Source organism: Taudactylus pleione, unplaced genomic scaffold (genome assembly GCF_031769625.1).
Source record: "Taudactylus pleione unplaced genomic scaffold, aTauple2 ptg000530l, whole genome shotgun sequence".
Taxonomy (NCBI): domain Eukaryota; kingdom Metazoa; phylum Chordata; class Amphibia; order Anura; family Myobatrachidae; genus Taudactylus; species Taudactylus pleione.
In genome coordinates this window covers 1,132,674-1,158,945 of record NW_028284932.1, presented here as the reverse complement: position 1 = coordinate 1,158,945, position 26,272 = coordinate 1,132,674, and the positions used below count along the sequence as shown (strand labels likewise).

Sequence of the window (26,272 nt, the reverse complement as noted above, 5' to 3'; positions counted from 1 at the left end):
GGGTCCCTCTTGGGCTGCTTTGAGTGGCGCTTCTGCTGTTCAGCTGTGTAAGGCGGCCACTTGGTCTTCAATTCAAACATTTTTGAGGTTCTATGCGTTTGACACCTTCGCCTCTCAGGATGCATCCTTTGGGCGCCGGGTGCTCCTTTCAGCACAGTACCGTCCCCGTCCTTAGTTGAACTGCTTTGGGACATCCCCAAGGTCACCCTGTGGACCCCCTATGGACCCTGAAGTAGAAAACAAGAGAGATGGTAAGAACTTACCTTTGTTATCTCTGTTTCTACGAAGTCCATAGGGTCCACAGGGCGCCCGCCCTGATGCACCTGGCTTCAAATGGGCTGTGTGACTGGTCACCGGTTTTCCGTCTCCCATTTCTGTGAGTATGGTTTCTTGTGTGTTCCAGTCTTCCTTCTCTCTGTTCCATATTCTCCTCCGCCCTAGGCTGCTTACCAACTGAGGTGCCTGTGGCTCGGGGGCAGGGTATAGAGGAGGACCCAAGTGCATCCTGGGAGCTAAAAGCTTAACTGTGTGGTGCCCAAGGATCCTGGTCCAGCTATATCCCCAAGGTCAACCCTGTGGACCCTATGGACTTCGTAGAAACAGAGATAACAAAGGTAAGTTCTTACCATATCTCTTGTTGTGATTGTAGTTTTGTCCGGCAACAAAAGGAAAAACCCGATACCTCACATCTACTGGTGCTGATGGGACAATCTGCTTCTGGCAATGGACCGTGGACACGATGACATTTGAGTAAGACGATCGCTCCTTTTTCTAGCCTCTGTAACCGCCGTACCCACCTGTAAGAGGTAAAACAGCGGTGACCATATGTGTTGGCGAATAGATCAGTCGGACATCTGCTATCTGATTTATTAACTCACGTGGCAGATATAAAACAGCTGTAATTATAGATATGGGATGTCTGCAGCTTATATCTAACAGTAACACAAATAATATACATCTCTCGTCCCCATACAGTGATCGCCCTCTGAAGTTTGCGGAGAGGTCCCGGCCGGGTGTACAGATCTCCTGCTCCTCCTTCAGCTCAGGTATTTCCCACTCTGTCATGAATGTCCACCACGTTTACGCTATTTTCCATGAATAAACTCTCTTACTAAGAGGAGACTGGTGAGTCCTCTCCCTCCTGTGACGTATAACCAGTCAGATTGCTGTTTCTATCTTCGCTCTGTGCCATATAGTCCTCCCTACAATACAGTTCTTTCTGTTTTGCAGGTGGTATGTTCATAGTTACGGGCAGCACCGACCATGTGATAAGAATATATTACCTGGGCTCCGGGGAACCAGACAAGATTGCAGAACTGGAAGGTCATGTGGTAAGTGCCGTCCAAGTACCTACCTCTGCCACTTACCTGGGAGGGTATACCCTCTGGGTTGGAGATAAAAAAAAGTTTAGGCCTAACCTTCAATTGCGAGATTATGGATGAGTGAACGGAGATGGTGCCTCTTCCGACCGTGTGTTGCCGCCATGTGTCCGGCTCCCTCATCCCATCACCCTGGGCGTGTAGTATGATTTCTACAGGTCTCAATTACATGTGCAGACACCGCCTTGTATGACTGGTGGGCTCCACCTCTGACCTACCCAATCATTGCTGATGTCCCCTTATCCTGCGGCTCTGTAATGAGGAGGTCCAGGGATATTCTAACCTGGCGTGTATTTGGGCAGGTTCTGGGATTCCCACCAGCTGGGTTCTCCCGAGTCCTTACTGATCCTCTAGAGCACGCACGCAGCCCATATAAACGTTTTATGCGGCCTGACAGTGTGTGCCCAAATATATATAATATGCGGCCCAAACCCCTGCCACGATGGGAGCTCAGCTCTGATTGGGCAGTGTTTACTTTATTTAAAACCGTTAACGCTGGCGTCTGAAGCGATCAAAGACTAATGGAGCCTCACAGGCCAGCGTTCCCAGTGATGCAGCGCGCGGGTGACTTCATGTAATGAGAGGAGCCTACGCCTGCCGCTCTGGATCTAATTAGAGCCAGGCTGCGTCTACGCGGGACGGTGGGAGTGATGACGGTCTGGATTGGAGCAGTGCCCAGCGGCCATCGTAAAGAAAGGTAATTACTGCACAGGTGAGTGTGGCTGGTTCATATTGCCTTGTAACACACAGACACGAGGTGGGGCATATTTCACTACTATTATTATTCTTTATATGGCGCCACAAGGGTTCCGCAGCGCCTTACATAGTACATAGACATAGTACATAGACATAGTACATAAACAGTTGAGCAGAACAAGAAAACCGTGTCATACAGTTTAAGACAATGCAAGACAAGTACATGGTATATAAACACTGCTGCAACAGAAGCAGGATGGCAAAAGTCACGGGTTAGGTGCTTTTGAGTATAGAGCAGATAATATAAGTAAAGAAAGGATAAGCACAAGAGGAAAGAGGGCCCTGCTCGTGAGAGCTTACATTCTAGAGAATTAATTACATAAATCACTAAATTACATCAAAAACTTTTTGGCCAATTGCGAGTGAAACACCCTGTATTTCGGTATTAAATCCCTCCCCCCCTTCCCCAGCCATGTTGACTGGTTAGCTGTGGGGTATGGGCACGGAAGGGGTGGGGAGGGTGTCGCACACCGCTTCTCGTTCATTCTCTCCGGTAGGGGGTGAGAGGGGCCTCATGTCACCCTGCAGACGTGGCTATATATCTGTTGCTGTACACCTGGAATATGAGGCTTGCTGGCTACATACTGACGCGCAGCTACAGATGTGTCATACATCATTGCTGCAGTCACTGCAATCAGCCCCTCTCCGCGCCCCAGTTCCCGTGCTACGCTGCTTGTGCCAAGCGTTTTTTTTTTACCCGAATGTGTCAGTTGCGATGCAGCTAGGACGCACTAGGAGACTGCACTGATTAATTTGATATGTGACACTTGTATATCTGTGTAGAATCATTTACACTTGCTCCACAGTGAATAATAATTCAGGACGGGTCCTTTACTTTAACGCTGCTCACCGTGGAATGTAATTACAGCTGCCTGTGCTGTATTGGGCCTGGCATTCAGTGGTTTTACTAATATACAGTGTATATGCTGGTATGCTGTCCGCATACTGAGACCCTCTGTGCGAGGACTGATCCGATCCTAGTGGGTGGTCTGACTGTCGGGCAGATGTAATGAGAAATACCAGTTCTCTGATCCCCTGCATGTGAAGTGAGTGTAATAACCATTCCCCTTTCCTTGTTTTCCAGGATAAAGTGGTCGCCGTTCAGTTCTGTAATAACGGAGACCGGTGAGTGGCGTATAACGGTTTCCACAGCAGCTTCCTCCGAATTCTCATTTGTGGCTTTTCCTGTTGATCTATGGTGTATAATACCCTCAGCCTCCCAGTATAGGCTAATAGATGATTTATTAATACTCAGACTGTGAATGAGGGATTCCGGTTTCCTGAAGACGTCGTACAGTCTCTTGTGTAACTGGGACGTCCTTTTCCACTTTACTGGGTCACGTTTCTATCCAAAAAAGTATCAGCAGTAAAACTGAAAACTAACATGTATAATGTTTATTATGACACTATCAGCCTAAAAAACATTTAAAATTGAGGCCGACTAATCTGAAATAGTGCAGAGGAGAGGCACAGGATATTGGGGTGCTTGCTGTAATAGCACATAGAGTAGAGGCACAGGATATTGGGGTGCTTGCTGTAATAGCACATAGAGTAGAGGCACAGGATATTGGGGTGCTTGCTGTAATAGCACATAGAGTAGAGGCACAGGATATTGGGGTGCTTGCTGTAATAGCACATAGAGTAGAGGCACAGGATATTGGGGTGCTTGCTGTAATATGGATTAAGATGTTACTATCCTCCTCAATTGGACCCTATACTGTAGGAGATTTACCCTTCATGTATCCTGATATTTAGAGACCTAGAAGTTAGGAGGTGAAATAGTACCAGAATGGTATGCTGCCGGAGTACATAGCCTAACTGCCAGTAACCTATATTCTCCTGTATACATGGGAGGTGTCCTCCGCCACTAACATCAGCTGCTATTGTATACAGGAGAATATAGGTTACTGGCAGTTAGACATGGGAGGTGTCCTCCCCCACTAACATCAGCTGCTATTGTCTAACTGCCAGTAACCTATATTCTCCTGTATACATGGGAGGTGTCCTCCGCCACTAACAGCAGCTGCTATTGTCTAACTGCCAGTAACCTATATTCTCCTGTATACATGGGAGGTGTCCTCCGCCACTAACATCAGCTGCTATTGTCTAACTGCCAGTAACCTATATTCTCCTGTATACATGGGAGGTGTCCTCCGCCACTAACATCAGCTGCTATTGTCTAACTGCCAGTAACCTATATTCTCCTGTATACATGGGAGGTGTCCTCCGCCACTAACATCAGCTGCTATTGTCTAACTGCCAGTAACCTATATTCTCCTGTATACATGGGAGGTGTCCTCCGCCACTAACATCAGCTGCTATTGTCTGTATGCAGCCGGAGTACATAGCCTAACTGCCAGTAACCTATATTCTCCTGTATGCGGTGACTGATCTAACATTGGAAGGTAATTGTAGCCGAGTCTTAGTAACGTTAAGTCTAATGTATGTATCATCCAGCTCTATGGTAATTACTGCTAGGACCAGTGGGAAAGATGTTGCACTGAGCGTATCTCCAATTGTCTATATTAATTTGGATTTCTGTTTAATAATCCGTCTCAGAAGACTCCGTGTAAGAGGTATAAAGTTAGAGAGAGAAAATCCCCTTTTGTAGGGTAGTGATAATGTTGTGGGACGAATGCGCTCTGAGAGCTGGCACTAGCCACCTTCCGGAGCGCCCTATGTATGGCGCTGCCATCTAGCTGCCCCTCTTGTCTGCATGAGGCAGATGTACACACCTACTGTACAGTATGCAGTCAGTGTAGGGGAAGGGAATGGTTCTATGTTCATGGTATATTCATGTTGCTATTCTCGGTGGCTCCTTGGATGCAGGATTATCTGTAATAAGATTTCCCTGCTGTGCGACGTGGTGTTATAGGGATCAGGCAATGAGTAATTAGATTAGACGTCATGTAGGGGCCTAGTGTTCACCCTTCTCCCTAATACACCAGACCTATAAGATGAATATGCAGAGTCTGTACCCGCCTGCTACTCCGATCTGCGCCAAACTGCGCAGCAGCCACGGATTGGGCGTAATGACTCTGCTCCCTCTCTTGCAGGCTGTGCTTTGTTAGTGGAAGCAGAGATGGGACAGCGCGGATCTGGCATTACCAGCAGCAGGAGTGGAAGATGGCTGTGCTGGACATGGCAGCCAGGATGGCCGGGTAATGTGCAGGATGCAGGGTGGGGAGCTGGGAGGGGGCAGGCAGGTGTATAGAAGGATCAGCCTGGTTATAAGGTGCCATCCATTCTGTAGGAGCAGTGTGGCCACTGCAGAGGACAAAGTGACCAAGCTGAAGGTCACGATGGTCGCCTGGGACCGCTCAGACATGATGGTCATTACCGCAGTGAACAATTTCCTTTTAAAAGTCTGGAATTCCTATACTGGACAACTTCTTCACATACTATCTGTGAGTATTATCTCATTCCTCCCACGCCATCTCCTACATCACCATCTGAGATTACTACCTCATTCCCCACACGCCATCCTCTACATTACCTATATGTGATTACTACCTCATTCCCCACACGCCATCCTCTACATTACCTATCTGTGATTACTACCTCATTCCCCACACGCCATCTCCTCCATTACCTATCTGTGATTACTACCTCATTCCCCACAAGCCATCCCTTACATTATCTATGTGATTACTACCTCATTCCCCAGACTCCATCCCTTACATTACCTATCTGTGATTACTACCTCATTCCCCAGACTCCATCCCTTACATTACCTATCTGTGATTACTACCTCATTCCCCACACGCCATTTCCTACATTACCTATCTGTGATTACTACCTCATTCCCCACACACCATCTCCTACAGTACCTATATGTGAGTACTACCTCATTCCCCACACGCCATTTCCTACATTACCTATCTGTGAGTATTAGCTCATTCCCCAGACTCCATCCCTTACATTACCTATCTGTGATTACTACCTCATTCCCCAGACTCCATCCCTTACATTACCTATCTGTGATTACTACCTCATTCCCCACACGCCATTTCCTACATTACCTATCTGTGAGTATTAGCTCATTCCCCACACGCCATCTCCTACATTACCTATCTGTGATTACTACCTCATTCCCCACACGCCATTTCCTACATTACCTATCTGTGATTACTACCTCATTCCCCACACACCATCTCCTACAGTACCTATATGTGAGTACTACCTCATTCCCCACACGCCATTTCCTACATTACCTATCTGTGAGTATTAGCTCATTCCCCACACGCCATCTCCTACATTACCTATCTGTGATTACTACCTCATTCCCCACACGCCATTTCCTACATTACCTATCTGTGATTACTACCTCATTCCCCACACGCCATCTCCTACATTACCTATCTGTGATTACTACCTCATTCCCCACACGCCATCTCCTACATTACCTATCTGTGATTACTACCTCATTCCCCACACGCCATCTCCTACATTACCTATCTGTGATTACTATCTCATTCCCCACACGCCATTTCCTACATTACCTATCTGTGATTACTACCTCATTCCCCACACGCCATCTCCTACATTACCTATCTGTGATTACTACCTCATTCCCCACACGCCATTTCCTACATTACCTATCTGTGATTACTACCTCATTCCCCACACGCCATCTCCTACATTACCTATCTGTGATTACTACCTCATTCCCCACATTACCTATCTGTGATTACTACCTCATTCCCCACACGCCATCTCCTACATTACCTATCTGTGAGTATTACCTCATTCCCCACATTACCTATCTGTGATTACTACCTCATTCCCCACACGCCATCTCCTACATTACCTATCTGTGAGTATTAGCTCATTCCCCACACGCCATCTCCTACATTACCTATCTGTGAGTATTAGCTCATTCCCCACACGCCATCTCCTACATTACCTATCTGTGAGTATTAGCTCATTCCCCACACGCCATTTCCTACATTACCTATCTGTGATTACTACCTCATTCCCCACACGCCATCTCCTACATTACCTATCTGTGATTACTACCTCATTCCCCACACGCCATTTCCTACATTACCTATCTGTGATTACTACCTCATTCCCCACACGCCATCTCCTACATTACCTATCTGTGATTACTACCTCATTCCCCACACGCCATTTCCTACATTACCTATCTGATTACTACCTCATTCCCCACACGCCATTTCCTACATTACCTATCTGTGATTACTACCTCATTCCCCACACGCCATCTCCTACATTACCTATCTGTGAGTATTACCTCATTCCCCACATTACCTATCTGTGATTACTACCTCATTCCCCACACGCCATCTCCTACATTACTTATCTGTGATTACTACCTCATTCCCCACACGCCATCTCCTACATTACCTATCTGTGATTACTACCTCATTCCCCACACACCATCTCCTACAGTACCTATCTGTGATTACTATCTCATTTCCCACACACCTTCTAATTTACCATCTATGAGAGAATAAACATCAGCTTTTCCCTGATTACACATTAGCCAGTCAGCTATTACCCCCTTCTCTGCCAAGGACGATTGGCACTCATACCTACCAGTGGGGGAGACCCCCCCCAAATTGTTACCATCGCCTGGACCAAGGAGTGGACCCCGTGGCTTGATGTTTTCTTGGAACGTGATATTGTCATTAAGTCCACGTCTTCCAGTTTATGCACCACATACATTTAATAACAAACCTACACGTACAATCTAAAGTGAATTAATACCGACATGAGCCGAAAAGTATTTATCTGTGGTCAGAAAGAAAACGCAGACTGGTTTATTTATTTTTTTTTAACTTTCTGTGTCTTGTGAATTTTGTAAAAAAAATTAAAATATTTCTATATCACCTTTTTGGCCATTTTGGGTAGATTGGTTTTGCAGTGTGAGGAGTTATGTACAAATCTCAGGAAATTGAGTTTAAGGTATAATGTATGGGTACAGTGCAGATGATTCCGGATACTGCTATAATGTGTGTGTACAGCGCAGATAATTCCGGATACTGCTATAATGTGTGTGTACAGCGCAGATAATTCCGGATACTGCTATAATGTGTGTGTACAGCGCAGATAATTCCGGATACTGCTGTTGGCACCTGACAGGCCCAGCCGTGGACCTGTGACTTTTTTTTTTTTTTTCAAGTCAGTTAAAAGCTGAGGCCGCAATGTGCTGTTGGAACACTGTACGAACTTTGCGGCACATGACTGGCGCAATATGGCTCCCGTCAGCTCGCATTTAGCCTGTAAGTGTCACTGGCTCATCACATAGAAGTAATTTGTCCGACCCTTGGGGCCGTCCCTGGAGACGGTGACACCTGCGTGCTAACATCATTTGTACAGCGACTAATGGCGCATGATGCCGATCGCTCACCTCTGCTGATCAGGTGGAATATCCCTGTGACACTTCCTAATGCAGGGAGCGATCATGTCATTATTATCGGCTTCATACTTCCCTTTACTGGCCCCAGTGATTGCCATCCCCAGGGTAATATGAGGGTCCCATACGGCCTTGTCTCCTAGACCCATAAACATGTGACTGGTGCCAATGAGCGGCCTCAGCTCTGCCCTGAGATGGGCAGAGGTGTGAGCGATGACATCTGGTTTTATGGCTGTATTATACCAGACATGAACAATATCTCGTTATAATATGACACGTTTTCAGAGCGCACTGGTGTTAGTGTCCCCGCCACATGGCGTTATACAGTAAGACGAGGTACCCAATCTCCTGTATTCCCCCCTGTAACTGGCGCTCCTTACCTTTCTGCCAGGGGCATGATGATGAAGTGTTTGTGCTGGAAGCTCATCCCTACGATTCCAGGATCCTGCTCTCTGCCGGGCATGATGGCAATATCTTTGTCTGGGATCTGGAGAGGGGAACCAAAATTCGCAATTACTTCAATATGGTAAGTTGGAAGAAACCTCTTTTTGTACATAGCTCTGTGGTCAGTAAGTATATGTAGGCAGGGTTCCGTAGCTGCGGTGACAGATGCGTTGTACTGTGTATGTAGGTTGGGGCATCGTCGCTAAGGAGGAGGGGGGGGGGGGGGGATAATGCTGGGACTCCAGAATCCTCATCTTGACGTTTTCCGATATGATTGATGCTAAATTTCACAGGCGGGTGGGAACAAAGACGATGTCTCCTGATTGGCAGAGGGATGTCACAGGGTCTTTAGCAGGCTCCTCCCACCCACCGTTTATGTGCTCAGTGAATACCGCGGCTTTATAATACGTTTTGTGTAACTTGCGGCTTTCTTTGCAGATTGAAGGCCAGGGACATGGTGCCGTGTTTGATTGCAAGTTCTCGCCCGATGGACAACACTTTGTTTGCACAGATTCCCACGGGCACCTCTTGCTGTTTGGCTTTGGGTGCAGTAAAGGTTACGAGCAGGTGAATGTACAGCGACAGCTCTGCAGCTCATCCGCGTGCGTCACTAATGCGACATTCATGACTCTGCCGTTACACCAGCGGTTCCCAGACTGGGTGGCGCAGGGCACTTGCTGGGTGCCAGGGGTTAAAGATTCAGGACCAAATCAAATTATTTTTGGTGAATGTGATGGGCAAAACCCATGCTGGTGTCTCTGTCATAAAATATGTGACAAACAGACTCGCAGGCCAGCCCCCCACCACGTAACTGACCCCCCCACCACGTAACTGACCCCCCCACCACGTAACTGACCCCCCCACCACGTAACTGACCCCCCCACCACGTAACTGACCCCCCCACCACGTAACTGACCCCCCCACCACGTAACTGACTCCCCCACCACGTAACTGACTCCCCCACCACGTAACTGACCCCCCCACCACGTAACTGACCCCCCCCACCACGTAACTGACCCCCCCCACCACGTAACTGACCCCCCCCACCACGTAACTGACCCCCCCCCACCACGTAACTGACCCCCCCCCACCACGTAACTGACCCCCCCCACCACGTAACTGACCCCCCCCACCACGTAACTGACCCCCCCACCACGTAACTGACCCACCCCCCCACCACGTAACTGACCCCCCCCACCACGTAACTGACCCCCCCCACACCACGTAACTGACCCCCCCCCCACACCACGTAACTGACCCCCCCCCACACCACGTACCTGACCCCCCCCCCCACACCACGTAACTGACCCCCCCCCACACCACGTAACTGACCCCCCCCCACACCACGTAACTGACCCCCCCCACACCACGTAACTGACCCCCCCCCACACCACGTAACTGACCCCCCCCCCACACCACGTAACTGACCCCCCCCCACACCACGTAACTGACCCCCCCCCACACCACGTAACTGACCCCCCCCCCACACCACGTAACTGACCCCCCCCCACACCACGTAACTGACCCCCCCCACACCACGTAACTGACCCCCCCCACACCACGTAACTGACCCCAAGGATGACTTCTATGCACAATATACTTAATAGCTTTTGCTTAATTTCTCAATGAGAAGCCTCTGGCCTAGGGGTGCTGTGAATAAAATGCTGATATCGTAGGGCGCCGTGAATCAAGAAAGTTTGGGAACCGCTGCGCTACGCAACAGTCTATTGGCTTTTACCTCCCTTTCCGCGCAACTTCTAACCAACCATATTTCTCTTTTCCTCTGGCTTCCTGTGTTTCTCATTGTGACCTATATATCACCCGGGCAGAGCATGACCTGTATATCACCCGGGCAGAGCATGCCCTGTATATCACCCGGGCAGAGCATGACCTGTATATCACCCGGGCAGAGCATGACCTGTATATCACCCGGGCAGAGCATGACCTGTATATCACCCGGGCAGAGCATGACCTGTATATCACCCGGGCAGAGCATGACCTGTATATCACCCGGGCAGAGCATGACCTGTATATCACCCGGGCAGAGCATGACCTGTATATCACCCGGGCAGAGCATGACCTGTATATCACCCGGGCAGAGCATGACCTGTATATCACCCGGGCAGAGCATGACCTGTATATCACCCGGGCAGAGCATGACCTGTATATCACCCGGGCAGAGCATGACCTGTATATCACCCGGGCAGAGCATGACCTGTATATCACCCGGGCAGAGCATGACCTGTATATCACCCGGGCAGAGCATGACCTGTATATCACCCGGGCAGAGCATGACCTGTATATCACCCGGGCAGAGCATGACCTGTATATCACCCGGGCAGAGCATGACGTATATATCACCCGGGCAGAGCATGACGTATATATCACCCGGGCAGAGCATGACGTATATATCACCCGGGCAGTGCATGACGTATATATCACCCGGGCAGTGCATGACGTATATATCACCCGGGCAGTGCATGACGTATATATCACCCGGGCAGTGCATGACGTATATATCACCCGGGCAGTGCATGACGTATATATCACCCGGGCAGAGCATGACCTATATATCACCCGGGCAGAGCATGACCTATATATCACCCAGGCAGAGCAGTTTGTTTTCTGTTGCTCTTGGACTTGACACAGATCTCTGAATTTGGAACCACTGCATCATGAAAGCAGCTCTGTGGCATCTACAAGGGCAGCAGTAACAAACCACCCTGCCGCGGGAAAGCGCTGCTGGAAAGCACAGAAGGGCGTCCAGACAGATAGCCGCCAGCATTGCCGCTACTCGCTCACCGCGTGCTGTTCTCTCTGCAGGTCCCAGAACAGATGTTCTTCCACACCGACTTCCGACCACTCATCCGAGATGCTAATAACTACGTCCTCGATGAACAGACCCAACAGGCCCCGCACCTCATGCCGCCGCCTTTTCTGGTAGACGTTGATGGAAATCCACATCCAACCCGCTTACAGCGGCTTGTACCTGGGCGTGAGAACTGCAAAGATGAGCAGCTCGTCCCCCAACTGGGATACATCTCAAATGGTAGTTTCTATTAGTGTCCTGGGTGGGCTGGAAATACCCTGATTGAATGTGCCTGTGACTGGCCCGGTGGTGTGGGAGGCTGCCTGTGACTGGCCCGGTGGTGTGGGAGGCTGCCTGTGACTGGCCCGGTGGTGTGGGAGGCTGCCTGTGACTGGCCCGGTGGTGTGGGAGGCTGCCTGTGACTGGCCCGGTGGTGTGGGAGGCTGCCTGTGACTGGCCCGGTGGTGTGGGAGGCTGCCTGTGACTGGCCCGGTGGTGTGGGAGGCTGCCTGTGACTGGCCCGGTGGTGTGGGAGGCTGCCTGTGACTGGCCCGGTGGTGTGGGAGGCTGCCTGTGACTGGCTGGTCGCCAAATTCTGGATCCAGTAAATGATCGCAGTTTACTAAAGACAAATTAATTTTTGTGCCCTGATCAGGTAACGGAGACGTTGTACAGCAAGTGATTGGCCAGCAGACAGGGGACCAGGATCAGAGTGTCCTCGATGGTCTGATCCGTGAGCTTCAGAGGAACATGGATGAAGCACAGGTTGGGGGTGATCCCCCGATTAACAGGACAGGAGCCGGCAGTGGATGTAAGGATTTTCATGTGACCATTGGCTTTGAATCGTGTGCAGGACATCGGTTGCGATGAACCATTTGTCCCATTGTGGAAATTACGGAGAGTTTCGGTCTGATACATTTGGAGAATCTGCAGCGATTACATTTCCCTCTAATCTACCTAAAAAGGCTGGAAGCTGCTGATTCCCCTTCTGTGGGGTCTAGGCTTCGTCTTCCCATTACTGCTCTTACTGTGCGTTTCTGTATTTGGTTGAGTTGATGATTTGCGCTTTAGAAGCAGGAGAGCCTGTTTGTGTAGATGCATCGGTGGGATTGTCAAGCTTTACCGCGCGGAGGCTTTTACCGCTATGGTCAGACAGATATCACCGTATTGAGTAATTCTCTTCTGTCTGTCGTGCAGATCCTGAGGTTACAGGGAATATTTCCTAACACATAAACCGATTACAGTTTCTCGCGCTTGCGGCTTTTATCGGTAGCCATTATATTGGTAACACTCACCAAGTATCTGCATCTCCCCTGATTTCATACAGTTATGAGAAGTCAGAGTTTAGATTTGACATCGGCGCCTAATGTCGGCCTCCGGCGCAGCGGGCAGATTGAAGGTGTTCGCCAAATGCATCACAATGCTCCGAGAAGCCAAATTGCGACAGAGCGGGATCTCATGGCGTGGAGGAGACGAGTGGTGGTGAATGAGTTACATCCCGGCGTTAGCAGGTGAGAGACTGGTGCATTGTGTACAATCACCGCACAGATGTGCTGTAACCCCAGGCAACGGACACTGCAGTGAATCGGTTGCTGTGTCTTAATGCACTTTGTTAGTACAGCCGTCCATCTGACACCTCTATACATTTACTGTAACATTCCTCTTACATTCAACCTTTATATTAGTGTCAAACAACTGAGTTTTCAACCTGTCAAATCCTAATTAATAATATATTTGCTGTTAGAGTCCAAGAAGAATGCCGGTCTGCCAAGGGTGACATGGAGGTCTATCTGTACACCACGGAGAAGAAGAGAAAGCCGCCTCACCCGGCTCAGAGGGTAAGAGCGCTGTATGACTTGCACGTTTTATAGGAGCTGCGTTCTTAGCTGACAGTCATCCGCAATGTCTGTTCCTCCTATCAGAGTGAATATCAGGTGTGCAGCGGGAGATCGCTACGGAAGATACAGCGGAAACGCCAGCATGCGTATCAGACCCGCTCTAACATAGAGCGCGATTCTCAGACCAGCGCTCCTACAACCAATGGGGAAGAATCGCATAGCTCTCCAGAGGTATGTTGGTTTATAATACAGATCTCTGCAGAATATCGCACCTATGCAGGGGAAAATACGCTTCACATAATGCATCGTACGACGGACAGCTGAACCCCAGTTTCAATTTCTCAGCCCCACAGAAATGGCCCCGTGGAACGTGTACATATTTGCCAGGGAGAACGTTGGATAATCCTATGTACCACCGGATGTATACTGTTGGTGCACACAGGGCTGTATACCCCACAGCAAACCCGAGATCTGTATGAACCAGATAAATCCCTTTACACTAAGCTTTTGTTCCCTACTGGCTGGAAACTATAGAATAACAGTATGTATAGCTGATCGTCGGTCACAGTAATGGTGGATAAGGGTGATAAAACAATGATTAAGGAGTTGAATCCAATGGGCGTGAACGGGACGTGCCAGTAATACAGCATGGAAGCAACGGCACAGTAACTCGCCTCGGACTCGCTGAATTTTGTATGCAGCCCTATGGGGCTATCAATATACCTCTTCCACATTCAGGGCTACCATACGTGCCGCATATGTGCACATTTACTCACAGGAAGAGCCGACCTACAGCTCAATCCACTCCCAAATGTAGTAACCAAGATGACGGAATTATAGATGAATGTATAACTATTAGGTAACGGTGCCCAGCCTGTGTTAGGCTGAACTAGGCACAAAGTGCAGCACATACAGTATATGTCCCCCCCCCCGGGAGCCCTAAACCTAACCCTCCCCTCCCCTACATCTAGACGCCCGGCATTTCATCCTTGCCGGGATATGACAGTCGGGAAGCCGGCTGCCGGTATTTGGGCAGTCGGCTTCCCGATTGCATACCGCACATACAGTATATGTGTTAGGCTGAACTAGGCACAAAGTGCAGCATATATATATGTGTGTTCGGCCTAACACAGCCTGGGCACAGTTACCTAACACACATACTGTATGTACTGCGCTTTGTGCCTAGTTCGGCCTAACACTGCCTGGGCACAGTCACCTAACTAGGCACAAAGTGCAGCGCATGTATATTAAGTAACGGTGCCCAGGCTGTGTTAGGTAACGGTGCCCAGGCTGTGTTAGGTAACGGTGCCCAGGCTGTGTTAGGCCGAACTAGGCACAAAGCGCAGTACATATGGGTGTTAGGAATACCATCACTAGATGCCGGTCTACAGGTGTTCTCACCCGTCCTCGCTAATCCAAGAGCGATGCGCAATTCAGCCTGCATACACGGCTAAACCTGACAGATACTGAGCGATGAATGTTTGGTAGTGGTTAGGAGATACGGAAATGAGGAAAGGGCGGGGGGATATAGATACAGCAATGAGGAAAGGGCGGGGGGATATAGATACGGCAATGAGGAAAGGGCGGGGGGATATAGATACGGCAATAAGGAAAGGGCGGGGGGATATAGATACGGCAATGAGGAAAGAGGGGGGGATATAGATACGGCAATGAGGAAAGGGGGATATAGATACGGCAATAAGGAAAGGGGGGGGATATAGATACGGCAATGAGGAAAGAGGGGGGATATAGATACGGCAATGAGTAAAGGGGGGGATATAGATACGGCAATGAGGAAAGGGGGGTGGATATAGATACGGCAATAAGGAAAGGGGGGGATATAGATACGGCAATAAGGAAAGGGCGGGGGGATATAGATACGGCAATGAGGAAAGGGTGGGATATAGATAAAATGATGGCTTATTCACTAAATTACGGTCTGAAAATGTTTCTTCCCTGGTTTGGAAACTATTTAATGAAAGTTTCCCCGTAGCGAATTCTCTGATCGTCTTTGTTTGCAGGATGAGTCGCGGGCTACCAGCGAGGCGTCGGCAGATGAAATGACCGCACATTGGGCGACAGAGAGCTCCTCCAGGTGCGTCCTTCCTAGTATTCCCATTATACTCCTCCTTTCAGCTTCTCCTCCTCCTGAGGGGCAGGATATTAAGGTGACTGACCCTTCTATGTAATGGCACAGACCTGCGCTGGCCGAAGTGCGGCAGCCACACGGGACACTATAACGCTGACTCCCCCATGGTATTCGGATGAACTGGACAGAGTTGGGCGCGATTGGGGCGTCATGTGATTAACTGTTTAGTGTCGCTCAGGTACTAGAGACTGTGCCCATCTCACTAAGGGGAAGATTTACCATCACTTCTGCTAAGGAGAGGTGTGAGGGTGCTGCCCATACAGACCAGATTCTAATTCATTGTCTAGCACAGACTGGAGAGTGGTAGCTACAATCTGGTTGCTATGGGCAACATCTCAACCCTCTCTTTTTAAGAAGGTTTGGTAAATCTCCCCCTAAAAGACTTACTGGGGGACCATGGGTGATGGTGCAATGGTGGAACTGAGCAGTGTTAATATGCCCCTGGTATCTACCCCCTGTCAGTCGCCATGCAGTAAGTGATGGGGTGCATTACAGAGATAATTACCAGGTATGGCTAAGCCGGGAGATGCTGTTACTCCCATAATCATTTTCACTCCTCATGGTCCTGTAGCTGCTCTGTGCGGTTGCAGCGTAAGACCAACTAATTTTTGTTTGAAACAAGTCAACCAATATCCAGCTCACAAGTGGATTGGTTGGTAACCAAATACATTCATTTTATTATTTCAATATGATTACTTTGGCATGAGAACGTGACCATATCTCATAATAATAATCCCCAGGGTAGACGGCAGCAGTGACTGGTTATTATAAGCCATAGGCTGGGATGTGTTATATCCGGTTTCTGTTGTGTCTCTTGCTAAGGTCCCTCTTATGTTCTTCTAGTGACTCCTCCAGTGAATATTCCGACTGGACCACAGATGCCGGCATCAACCTCCAGCCTCCGAAGCGGCAAACGCGCCAGACAACGCGGAAGATGTGCAGCAGTTCTGAGGATGAGAAAGCCAAGGAGGACGACAAGCAGAGGAAGCGCAAACAGACCCGGAGAAAGGTTTGTGTAGATGTTACAGGGAAGCGGGATGTAGTGTCTCATAGCCTGATTCGCTACAGTCTCACCCGTCCAAAGGATCCTTGGACACTTATGAGGTATCCGTACATCTGAGGGAACGGACATTTAAATTAAAAAAATGGCTCCATAACTACATCAGAACGCAAATGACTGTTTATATTTTGCCGTCAGAGTAACTGGCAGATGGGTGTAACTAGGTGTAACATTATACACACATTTATTTCAGGGCATTTTTACTCAATAAACAAAAATTATCCCAGTTTCTTCCCATAAGCGTCGCAGGAGGACTCTGATCTGTAGGTGAGCGGGGCGATGGGGTATAATGGGGGCGATGGGGTATAATGGGGGCGATGGGGTGTTTGTAGTGTAGTATTCGGCTTCTCCAGTGACGTTCTGCTCTCTCTCTTACAGAAACAGAATGAACGTGTCGCTATGGAAGGAGAGTCCAGTGAAGGGTGGATTCCTCCCCAGTGGATTCTGGATACGATCCCGCGCCGTTCTCCCTTCGTCCCGCAGATGGGAGATGAGGTAATGGAGATGTATTCTGTAGGGGTTGGGTATGGGATGCCAGCACTCTGGATCCGGGCAGTCAGTATCCCGTCACCAGCATCCCAACAGCTGTCAGCAAGTACCCTAAACCTAACCCTCTCTCCCTGCACCTGAAACCTACCCTCCCCCCTAGTGCCTAACCCTAATCCTCCCCCCTACTGCCTAACCCTCCCACCTAGTGCCTAACCTTAAGCTTCCCCCCCTAGTGCCTGACCTTAAGCTCCCCCCCTAGTGCCTGACCTTAAGCTTCCCCCCTAGTGCCTGACCTTAAGCTTCCCCCCTAGTGCCTGACCTTAAGCTTCCCCCCTAGTGCCTGACCTTAAGCTTCCCCCCTAGTGCCTGACCTTAAGCTTCCCCCCTAGTGCCTGACCTTAAGCTTCCCCCCTAGTGCCTGACCTTAAGCTTCCCCCCTAGTGCCTGACCTTAAGCTTCCCCCCTAGTGCCTGACCTTAAGCTTCGCCCCTAGTGCCTGACCTTAAGCTTCCCCCCTAGTGCCTGACCTTAAGCTTCCCCCCTAGTGCCTGACCTTAAGCTTCCCCCCTAGTGCCTGACCTTAAGCTTCCCCCCTAGTGCCTGACCTTAAGCTTCCCCCCTAGTGCCTGACCTTAAGCTTCCCCCCTAGTGCCTGGCCTTAAGCTTCCCCCCTAGTGCCTGGCCCTAACCCTCCTCCCCTAGTGCCTAGCCCTAACCCTCCTCCCCTAGTGCCTAGCCCTAACCCTCCTCCCCTAGTGCCTAGCCCTAACCCTCCTCCCCTAGTGCCTAGCCCTAATCCTCCTCCCCTAGTGCCTAGCCCTAATCCTCCTCCCCTAGTGCCTAGCCCTAATCCTCCTCCCCTAGTGCCTAGCCCTAATCCTCCTCCCCTAGTGCCTAGCCCTAATCCTCCTCCCCTAGTGCCTAGCCCTAATCCTCCTCCCCTAGTGCCTAGCCCTAATCCTCCTCCCCTAGTGCCTAGCCCTAATCCTCCTCCCCTAGTGCCTAGCCCTAATCCTCCTCCCCTAGTGCCTAGCCCTAATCCTCCTCCCCTAGTGCCTAGCCCTAATCCTCCTCCCCTAGTGCCTAGCCCTAATCCTCCTCCCCTAGTGCCTAACCCTAGCCTGCCCCCCTAGTGCCTAACCCTAGCCTGCCCCCCTAGTGCCTAACCCTAGCCTGCCCCCCTAGTGCCTAGCCCTAGCCTGCCCCCCGTGTGCCTAGCCCGCCCTCCCTGCACCCGAAACCTAACAACCCCTCTACGTACCGGCGGTTAGGTTTCCGACTGGTGCTGGTATTCTGAGCGCCTGGTATCCCGCACGCAGGGGTATAAACTATATCCCTTCTGTAGTGTTACTATCTGGAAGGCTGATATTTAGGGGTCTCTCTTGAACTCTGGTTCCTTTGAGAGTATATTTCTACAGCTCTTCTCAGACAAGGCTATCCTGAAAGTTTGCACTGTTTGCAGTCCCGTAGAGATCACTTAATAAACCTTTAGATATTTTATTCCTGTAACTATTTAGGTTTTGAGAGCAGCAGGGGTAGTGTGCTTAGGGAAGGTTTCCCCCCGGGATCACAACCTTACATTGTATGTTTACGTACAGTGTATACAGTATTTGTACAGCCACCGATTGTGCCAAGTTGTTGCACTATAAAAGATGAGAGGTCTGTAATCCCCATCATAGGTTACACTTCAACTGTGAGAGACAGAATCTGAACAAAACGTTCCAAAAATCACATTGTATGATATTTAATCAATTTATTTGTATATTCTTGCGGAAAATAAATATTTGGACACCTACCAACCAGCAAGAATTGTGGTTTTCACAGACCTGTTACTTCTTCTTTAGGAAGGTCATCTATCCTCCGCTTGTTACCTGTATTAATGGCACCTGTTTGACCTGGTTACCTGTATAAAAGACACCTGTCCACACCCTCAGTCAGACTGCAACCTCTCCACCATGGCCAAGACCAGAGAGCTCTCTAAGGACACCAGGGGCTAAATTGTAGACCTGCACAAGGCTGGGATGAGCTACACGACAATAGGCCAGCAGCTTGGTGAGAAGAGATCAAGTGTTGGCGCAATTATTAAAAAATGGAAGAAATTCAAGATCACTGACAATCTCCCTCGACCAGGGGCTCCATGCAAGATCTCACCTCGTTGGGGTATCAATGACCTTGAGAACGGTGAGGGATCAGCCCAGAACTACACGGAGGGACCTGGTCAATGACCTCAAGAGAGCTGGGACCACAGTCACAAAGGTTACCACTAGTAACATACTACGTCGTCATGGATTCAAATCCTGCAGCGCCCGAAAGGTTCCCCTGCTTAAGCCAGTACATGTCCAGGCCCGTCTAAAGTTTGCCCGTGACCATCTGGACGATCCAGAGGAGGACTGGAAGAATGTCATGTGGTCAGAAGAGATCAAAATATAACTTTCTACTTCAGGGTCCATAGGGGGTCCACAGGGTTGACCTTGGGGTATAGCTGGATCTGGATCCATGGGCACCGCGCAGTTAAAGCTTTAGCTGCTCCCAGGATGCACTTGGGTCCGTCCTCCTCTATACCCCGCCCCCGGCCACAGCACCTCAGTTTGAGTTGGTGCCCGGCCGGAGTCGGGTCACCTGCGCAGGGGGGCTGCAGGAGCAGCCCCCAAAAGCTTTCTATTTTTATTTAAAAAAAAAAAAAAAAAAAAAGAGCCTGTTAGATTTTTATTTTAAAACAGAGGCTCTAGTGTGGCAGCGACGGGCTGTCTATGCAGACACCCACGCTGCCGCTCTCCTTCCCCGCCAGTACTGCACTGGGGATCGCGGCGGGAGGACAGAGTCCGTACTAGCCGGACTCTGGGTCCCTCCCTGGACTGCTGCCGGGGACAAGGTAAGCCGCGAGTCGCCGATTAGCGGCGGCTCGCGGGTATTGCCTGCACATGCAGTCCTTTGCCCCCGGTCCTAGGGGACAGACCGGGAGCCGCTAGCGGTGGCGGCGGGCTCCCCCTCTGAGGAGGAATAACCCGTGGGACCACTAGACCACCAGGGATATATGGCAAGCGGGATGCCGGCAAGCCCTGGGGTTAATATGCTAGCCAGGGGAGGAAGCCTTCCCTGTCAGCGGCTCCTCCCCTCAGCTCAGCGCGCCTTTCAGCACGGAGTCTGGCGTCGCTGAGCTGCAGTTACACGGCCACTCCTCCTCTGAGGTCTCTGGGGGCCATTTTCTACAAGTGGCAGCGCAGATCTTCAGGGAGCACGCGGACCGGTCCCCCTGTGTACCTCTCCCCCGATATGACAGTGTACACAGCACTATAGCCCTCCCAGACACTGAATCTGGGCAGGTTGATTGTAGTGGAAAGGTGCAGTGAGTATAACTTCTCTGCATGGTATGTGACTTTTGCTAGTGCTGCCTGTCTGTGCTTATTTTCCGCTTACTGTCAGCTTATACCTATCCCTTTACTTCTCCTACAAGCCCTACAGGTGTGTGGGGGAGGGGCGTTTCTGCAGACCTCACCTATATAAATCACGTATTTGTGAGGTCCGTCACATACAGTTGTGTGCTACACGGTGCCATATTGTGGGCTGTTGTTTTCTTCTGCCCTGTTGCCAGATATATTTTTTGACTATATAATATATTCTGTCATGTCAGACGAGGAGGTTGAGCGCTCAGTGGCTCCGGTGTTGGCCTCCTGCGGACGCTGTTCTGCAGGAGTAGATAGGGAGGATTTGTCACAGGATGGCCTGTGTAGTCGATGCCAGGTGGCTCCTGGCCCATCCAGACCTTCTCTGGCGCAGGAACCACCGTGGGCGATGTTTTCTCAAGTGCTGGTGTCTATTGCGGACCGTCTGTCGGTCCCGACTGCTCTCCCTACTAGGGCGTTGCCCAAGCCCATCCCCCATTCCCCGGGTGTCCCGCAGTTATTGCGGAGTCCTCCTGGGTCTCAATCAGTAGGTCCCTATGCGGGGTTGCCTATGTATATACAGGCTTCCCCTGTGCCGCAGCAGCCTGTGGTACCTTTTCAGGCCCCTATGGCGACTCCTCCACCATGGGTGGATGTGCTCTCCAACTCCGTGCAAAATTTGGCGGCCGCTTCCTCGGCTTTTCAGTCAATGTTGCAGACTGACATGCCTTCTAGGATTTCTAAACGCCCACTCATGACACGGGCTGCTCAGGTATCGGACTCAGAGGGTTCCTCAGATGATGGGGAGGTCCCTGATGACACTGACTCGGACGCCTCGGTCCAGGAAATGGATACCAAGTCGTCCATTAATGTGCGAGCACTAGTTAGGGCGGTGCGAGCTATTCTTCTTATAGAGGATGAGGCACCGGTTCCTAAGTCGAAGTTTCCTAGTTTCAAAAAAACTAAGGTGGCTTCTGCGGTGTTTCCCCTGTCGGATCAGTTGACGGATCATATGGCGGTAGCTTGGCAGGCGCCCAGTAAGAGATTCCTTCCTCAGAAGCGGTTGGCTTCTAATTACCCCTTCCCTGAGGCACATTGTAAAAAATGGGAAACTCCACCGGCGGTGGATTCCCATGTCACCCGTTTAACTCGGGGCGCCACCTTACCATTACCGTCGATATCCTCGCTGAATGATCCCACGGACAGGAAAGTTGAGACTTGCTTAAAGTCTATTTACTCCCTCTCCGGGGCGGTGGCCCGACCGTCCATGGCCATCTCCTGGGTGGCCAAGGCCATTGAGGGGTGGGCCAATGCATTGGAAGATACCTTCCCGGACGACGCTCCGGATGTCCAGCGGGCGTTGTTGGGACAAATGAGGGACGCTGCTTCTCACATTGGAGAAGCTTCTTTAGATGCTAGTCTGCTGACCTCGCGGGTATCGGCTGCAGCGGTGTCTGCCCGCCGATCCTTATGGTTGCGGTCCTGGAGAGCGGACTCTGATTCAAAGAAAGGTCTGGAGGCCTTACCTTTCATTGGGGAATTACTATTTGGTCCGGACTTGGACAAAATAGTGGACACCCTGGCTAAATCCAAGTCGGCCTTCCTCCCTTCGGCGGCACTGCCTGCTAAGGTTCGGAGTTCGGCTTTTCGTTCCTTTCGGGTTCAGGGTAAGGCGAAAGGTCAGTCCTTCCCGAGACAGTCTGCGAGTAAGACTGCCTCTAAACCCAAGAAGCAAGCCTGGAGTGCTCGGCGCCCTTCTTCCAAGCAGGAAGATAAACCTGCGGCCTGATGGGACGGGCCTCCCTCTGGGGGACCTCAGAGTGGGAGGCTGACTTCTTCTATTTGCCCAGTGCTGGCACAATACCACCACGGATGCCTGGGTTCGAGAAGTGGTCTCCCAGGGGTACGCCCTGTCTTTTCGGCACAGACCACCCCACCAGTTTTTCTGCACAAGTCCTTCTCAGGACAAGACCAAGGCGTTACAGGTTCAGGAGGCTATAGAGTCCTTGCTGAAAGCAGGGGTCATTGTTCCCGTTCCTCTATCACAACGAGGGACGGGGTATTATTCGTCTCTGTTTCTGGTGCAGAAACCCAATGGTTCTCATCGCCCTATCCTCAACTTGAAGTCTCTGAACAAATTCCTCAGAGTTCCCAAGTTCAGGATGGAGACGTTACGTTCCATCATTCTGGCGATGGAACCGGGGGATTACATGGTGTCCCTGGACATCCAGGACGCCTACCTCCATGTTCCGATAGCATCTTCACACCAGCGGTATCTGAGGTTCGCTATCCTTCAACACCACTATCAGTTCCGGGCGCTACCCTTTGGTCTCTCCACGGCACCGAGGGTGTTCACGAAGATTATGGCGGTCATGGCCGCACATCTTCGGAACCAGAATGTACGGCTGCTGCCGTATCTGGACGACCTCCTGTTGCTGGCGAGCTCCCCGGAGGTACTGCTTCAACATCTCCACCTGACGATCGCTTGCCTGCAAGCACACGGGTGGCTGATAAATTGGAAAAAGTCCTCCCTGATTCCATCTCAGCGGATGGTTCATTTGGGAGCCCTGCTGGATTCGCGTCAGCAAAGGATCTTCCTGACTCCGGAGAAGGTCGCCTCCCTACAGCTGCGGATACGCAGTTGCCTGAGCCGTTGCCGCCTGTCGGTCCATTCGGCTATGAGAGTTCTGGTGTCCATGGTGTCGACATTCGACATGGTGGAATTTGCCCAGTTCCATTCCCGGCCCCTGCAGGGGCTGATTCTATCAGAATGGAACGGGTTACCTCACCGGATCCCCTCTCAGGTGCTGGTGTTGTCTCCGGACGTTCGGCAATCTTTGGCTTGGTGGCTTCAGACAGCTCATCTGGTCGAGGGGCGCCCATTTTGGATCCCGGACTGGGTCCTGCTCACGACGGATGCCGGTCTCCGGGGTTGGGGGGCAGTGACCGGCTCTGTCGCTTCAGGGTCGTTGGTCAGCGGAAGAAGCACTTCTCCCCATCAACATCCGGAACTGCGGGCAGTATACAGGGCCCTGCAGTCGTCCGGCCCCGCTCTTCACGGAAGGGCGGTACAGGTGCAGTCCGACAACGCCACCACGGTGGTGTATATCAACCACCAAGGCGGAACTCGCAGTCAGGCAACGATGTTGGAGGTGTCTCGTATCCTGACTTGGGCGGAGGGTCACATTCCAGAGATCTCAGCGGTCTTCATCCCCGGAGTCCTCAATTGGGAGGCGGACTTCCTCAGCCGTCACGACGTGCATCCCGGGGAATGGTCGCTTCACCCAGAGGTGTTTCAGCTACTCGTGGGCAGGTGGGGAGTGCCGGAGCTGGACTTGATGGCCTCCCGTCACAATCACAAGTTGCCCGTTTACGGGTCAAGGACAAGAGACGCAGGCGCAAGTCTGGTGGACGCACTGTCGGTGAAATGGACGTTTCACCTGGCGTATCTGTTTCCTCCGATATCCCTGCTTCCTCGGGTTCTGCGGAAATTCAAGCAGGACGGCGGCATGCTCGTGCTGGTAGCTCCGGCGTGGCCCAGACGTCCTTGGTACTCCGATCTCAGGAGCCTCTCCATCGACGCTCCGTACCTTCTTCCTCAGCGTCGGGACCTGTTGTCTCAGGGGCCCTGCCTTTACCCGGATCTGGGTCGGCTGTCTTTGATGGCGTGGCTCTTGAGACAGCCGTCTTGAGGTCTCGGGGCTTCTCCAGTTCGGTTATTGGTACCATGCTCAGGGCACGCAAGCCTGCTTCAGCACGGATTTATCACAGAGTGTGGCACACTTACTTTCAGTGGTGTGAGTCCAGACGTTATGATCCTCAGGTGTTCCGAGTTTCTAGGATCTTGGAATTTCTTCAGTCAGGATTGGATCTCGGCTTACGCCTGCCAACAAACAAACGTTAGCCCGTTGGCTTCGTTCCGTTATTTGTGAGGCTTATGCACAGGAGGGATTACCTGTGCCAGCCTCTGTTAAGGCTCATTCCACTCGTTCTGTGGGTCCCTCTTGGGCTGCTTTGAGTGGCGCTTCTGCTGTTCAGCTGTGTAAGGCGGCCACTTGGTCTTCAATTCAAACGTTTTTGAGGTTCTATGCGTTTGACACCTTTGCCTCTCAGGATGCATCCTTTGGGGGCCGGGTACTTCTTTCAGCACAGGAGCGTCCCCGCCCTTAGTTGTACTGCTTTGGGACATCCCCAAGGTCAACCGTGTGGACCCCCTATGGACCCTGAAGTAGAAAACAAGAGATATGGTAAGAACTTACCTTTGTTATCTCTGTTTCTACGAAGTCCATAGGGTCCACAGGGCGCCCGCCCTGACGCACCTGGCTTCAAATGGGCTGTGTGGCTGGTCACCGGTTTTCCGTCTCCCATTTCTGTGAGTATGGTTTCTTGTGTGTGTCAGTCTTCCTTCTCTCTGTTTAGTCTCCTCCTCCGGCCTTGGCTGCTTACCAACTGAGGTGCTGTGGCATGGGGGCGGGGTATAGAGGAGGACGGACCCAAGTGCATCCTGGGAGCAGCTAAAGCTTTAACTGCGTGGTGCCCATGGATCCAGATCCAGCTATACCCCAAGGTCAACCCTATGGACTTCGTAGAAACAGAGATAACAAAGGTAAGTTCTTACCATATCTCTTGTTTTTTGGTATAAACTCCACACGCCGTGTTTGGAGGGAGAAGAATGATGAGTGGCATCCCAAAAACACCATACCCACTGTGAGGCATGGGGGTGGAGACATCATGCTTTGGTGTAAAAGTTGAAGTGCACCTATGATGGAAAATAGACCTCTCTCGTCTTTTACAGTGCAACAACTTGCACAATCGGTGGCTGTCCAAAAATTGTTTGCCCCACTGTACCTGTGCATGCTGTGTGATATATAGACAGTATATACCTGTGCATGCTGTGTGATATATAGACAGTATATACCTGTGCATGCTGTGTGATACATAGACAATATATACCAGTGCATGCTGTGTGTATACTGTCTATATATCAGTCAGGTGCATAAATATTGGGACATTGACAGAATTTTCATATTTTGGCCTCTATTCACCACCACAATGGCTTTGAAATGAAACAAACAAGATGTGCTTTACCTGCAGACTTTCAGATTTAATTTGAGGGTAATTACATCCAAATCAGGTGAACGGTGTAGGAATTACAACGGTTACTATATGTGCCTCCCACTTTTTAAGGGGCCAAAAGTAATGGGACAAACTAAACAATCCTAAATCTAACTTTCACTTTTTAATACTTTGTTGCAAATCCTTTGCAGGCAATTACAGCCTGAAGTCTGGAACGCATAGACATCACCAGACGCTGGGTTTCATCCCTGGTGATGCTCTGCCAGGCCTCTACTGCAAATGTCTTCAGTTCCTGCTTGTTCTTGGGGCATTTTCCCTTCAGTTTTGTCTTCATCAAGTGAAATGCATGCTCAATCGGATTCAGGTCAGGGGATTGATTTGGCCATTGCATAACATTCCACTTTTTAGCCTTAAAAAAATCTCTTGGGTTGCTTTTGCAGTATGCTCCGGGTCATTGTCCATCTGCACTGTGAAGCGCCGTCCAATGAGTTCTGAAGCATTTGACTG

At 50.6% G+C, this 26,272-nt stretch overlaps 1 protein-coding gene across 4 annotated transcripts in view; it reads left to right on the top strand.

The window, feature by feature from the left end:
• Positions 1-26,272, top strand: part of BRWD3 (bromodomain and WD repeat domain containing 3) — a 113,752-nt gene that overhangs the window by 29,305 nt on the left and 58,175 nt on the right. For all 4 annotated transcript variants that reach the window (XM_088450848.1, XM_088450847.1, XM_088450849.1 and 1 more), the window contains exons 9-24: positions 650-750; positions 976-1,046; positions 1,231-1,331; positions 3,220-3,260; positions 5,192-5,296; positions 5,389-5,542; positions 8,909-9,043; positions 9,400-9,528; positions 11,785-12,010; positions 12,426-12,581; positions 13,098-13,281; positions 13,515-13,608; positions 13,693-13,839; positions 15,630-15,703; positions 16,601-16,766; positions 17,196-17,312. In XM_088450848.1, the coding sequence (XP_088306974.1) occupies positions 650-750; positions 976-1,046; positions 1,231-1,331; positions 3,220-3,260; positions 5,192-5,296; positions 5,389-5,542; positions 8,909-9,043; positions 9,400-9,528; positions 11,785-12,010; positions 12,426-12,581; positions 13,098-13,281; positions 13,515-13,608; positions 13,693-13,839; positions 15,630-15,703; positions 16,601-16,766; positions 17,196-17,312 (2,001 nt within the window). The remainder of the gene's footprint in view (positions 1-649; positions 751-975; positions 1,047-1,230; positions 1,332-3,219; positions 3,261-5,191; positions 5,297-5,388; positions 5,543-8,908; positions 9,044-9,399; positions 9,529-11,784; positions 12,011-12,425; positions 12,582-13,097; positions 13,282-13,514; positions 13,609-13,692; positions 13,840-15,629; positions 15,704-16,600; positions 16,767-17,195; positions 17,313-26,272) is intronic.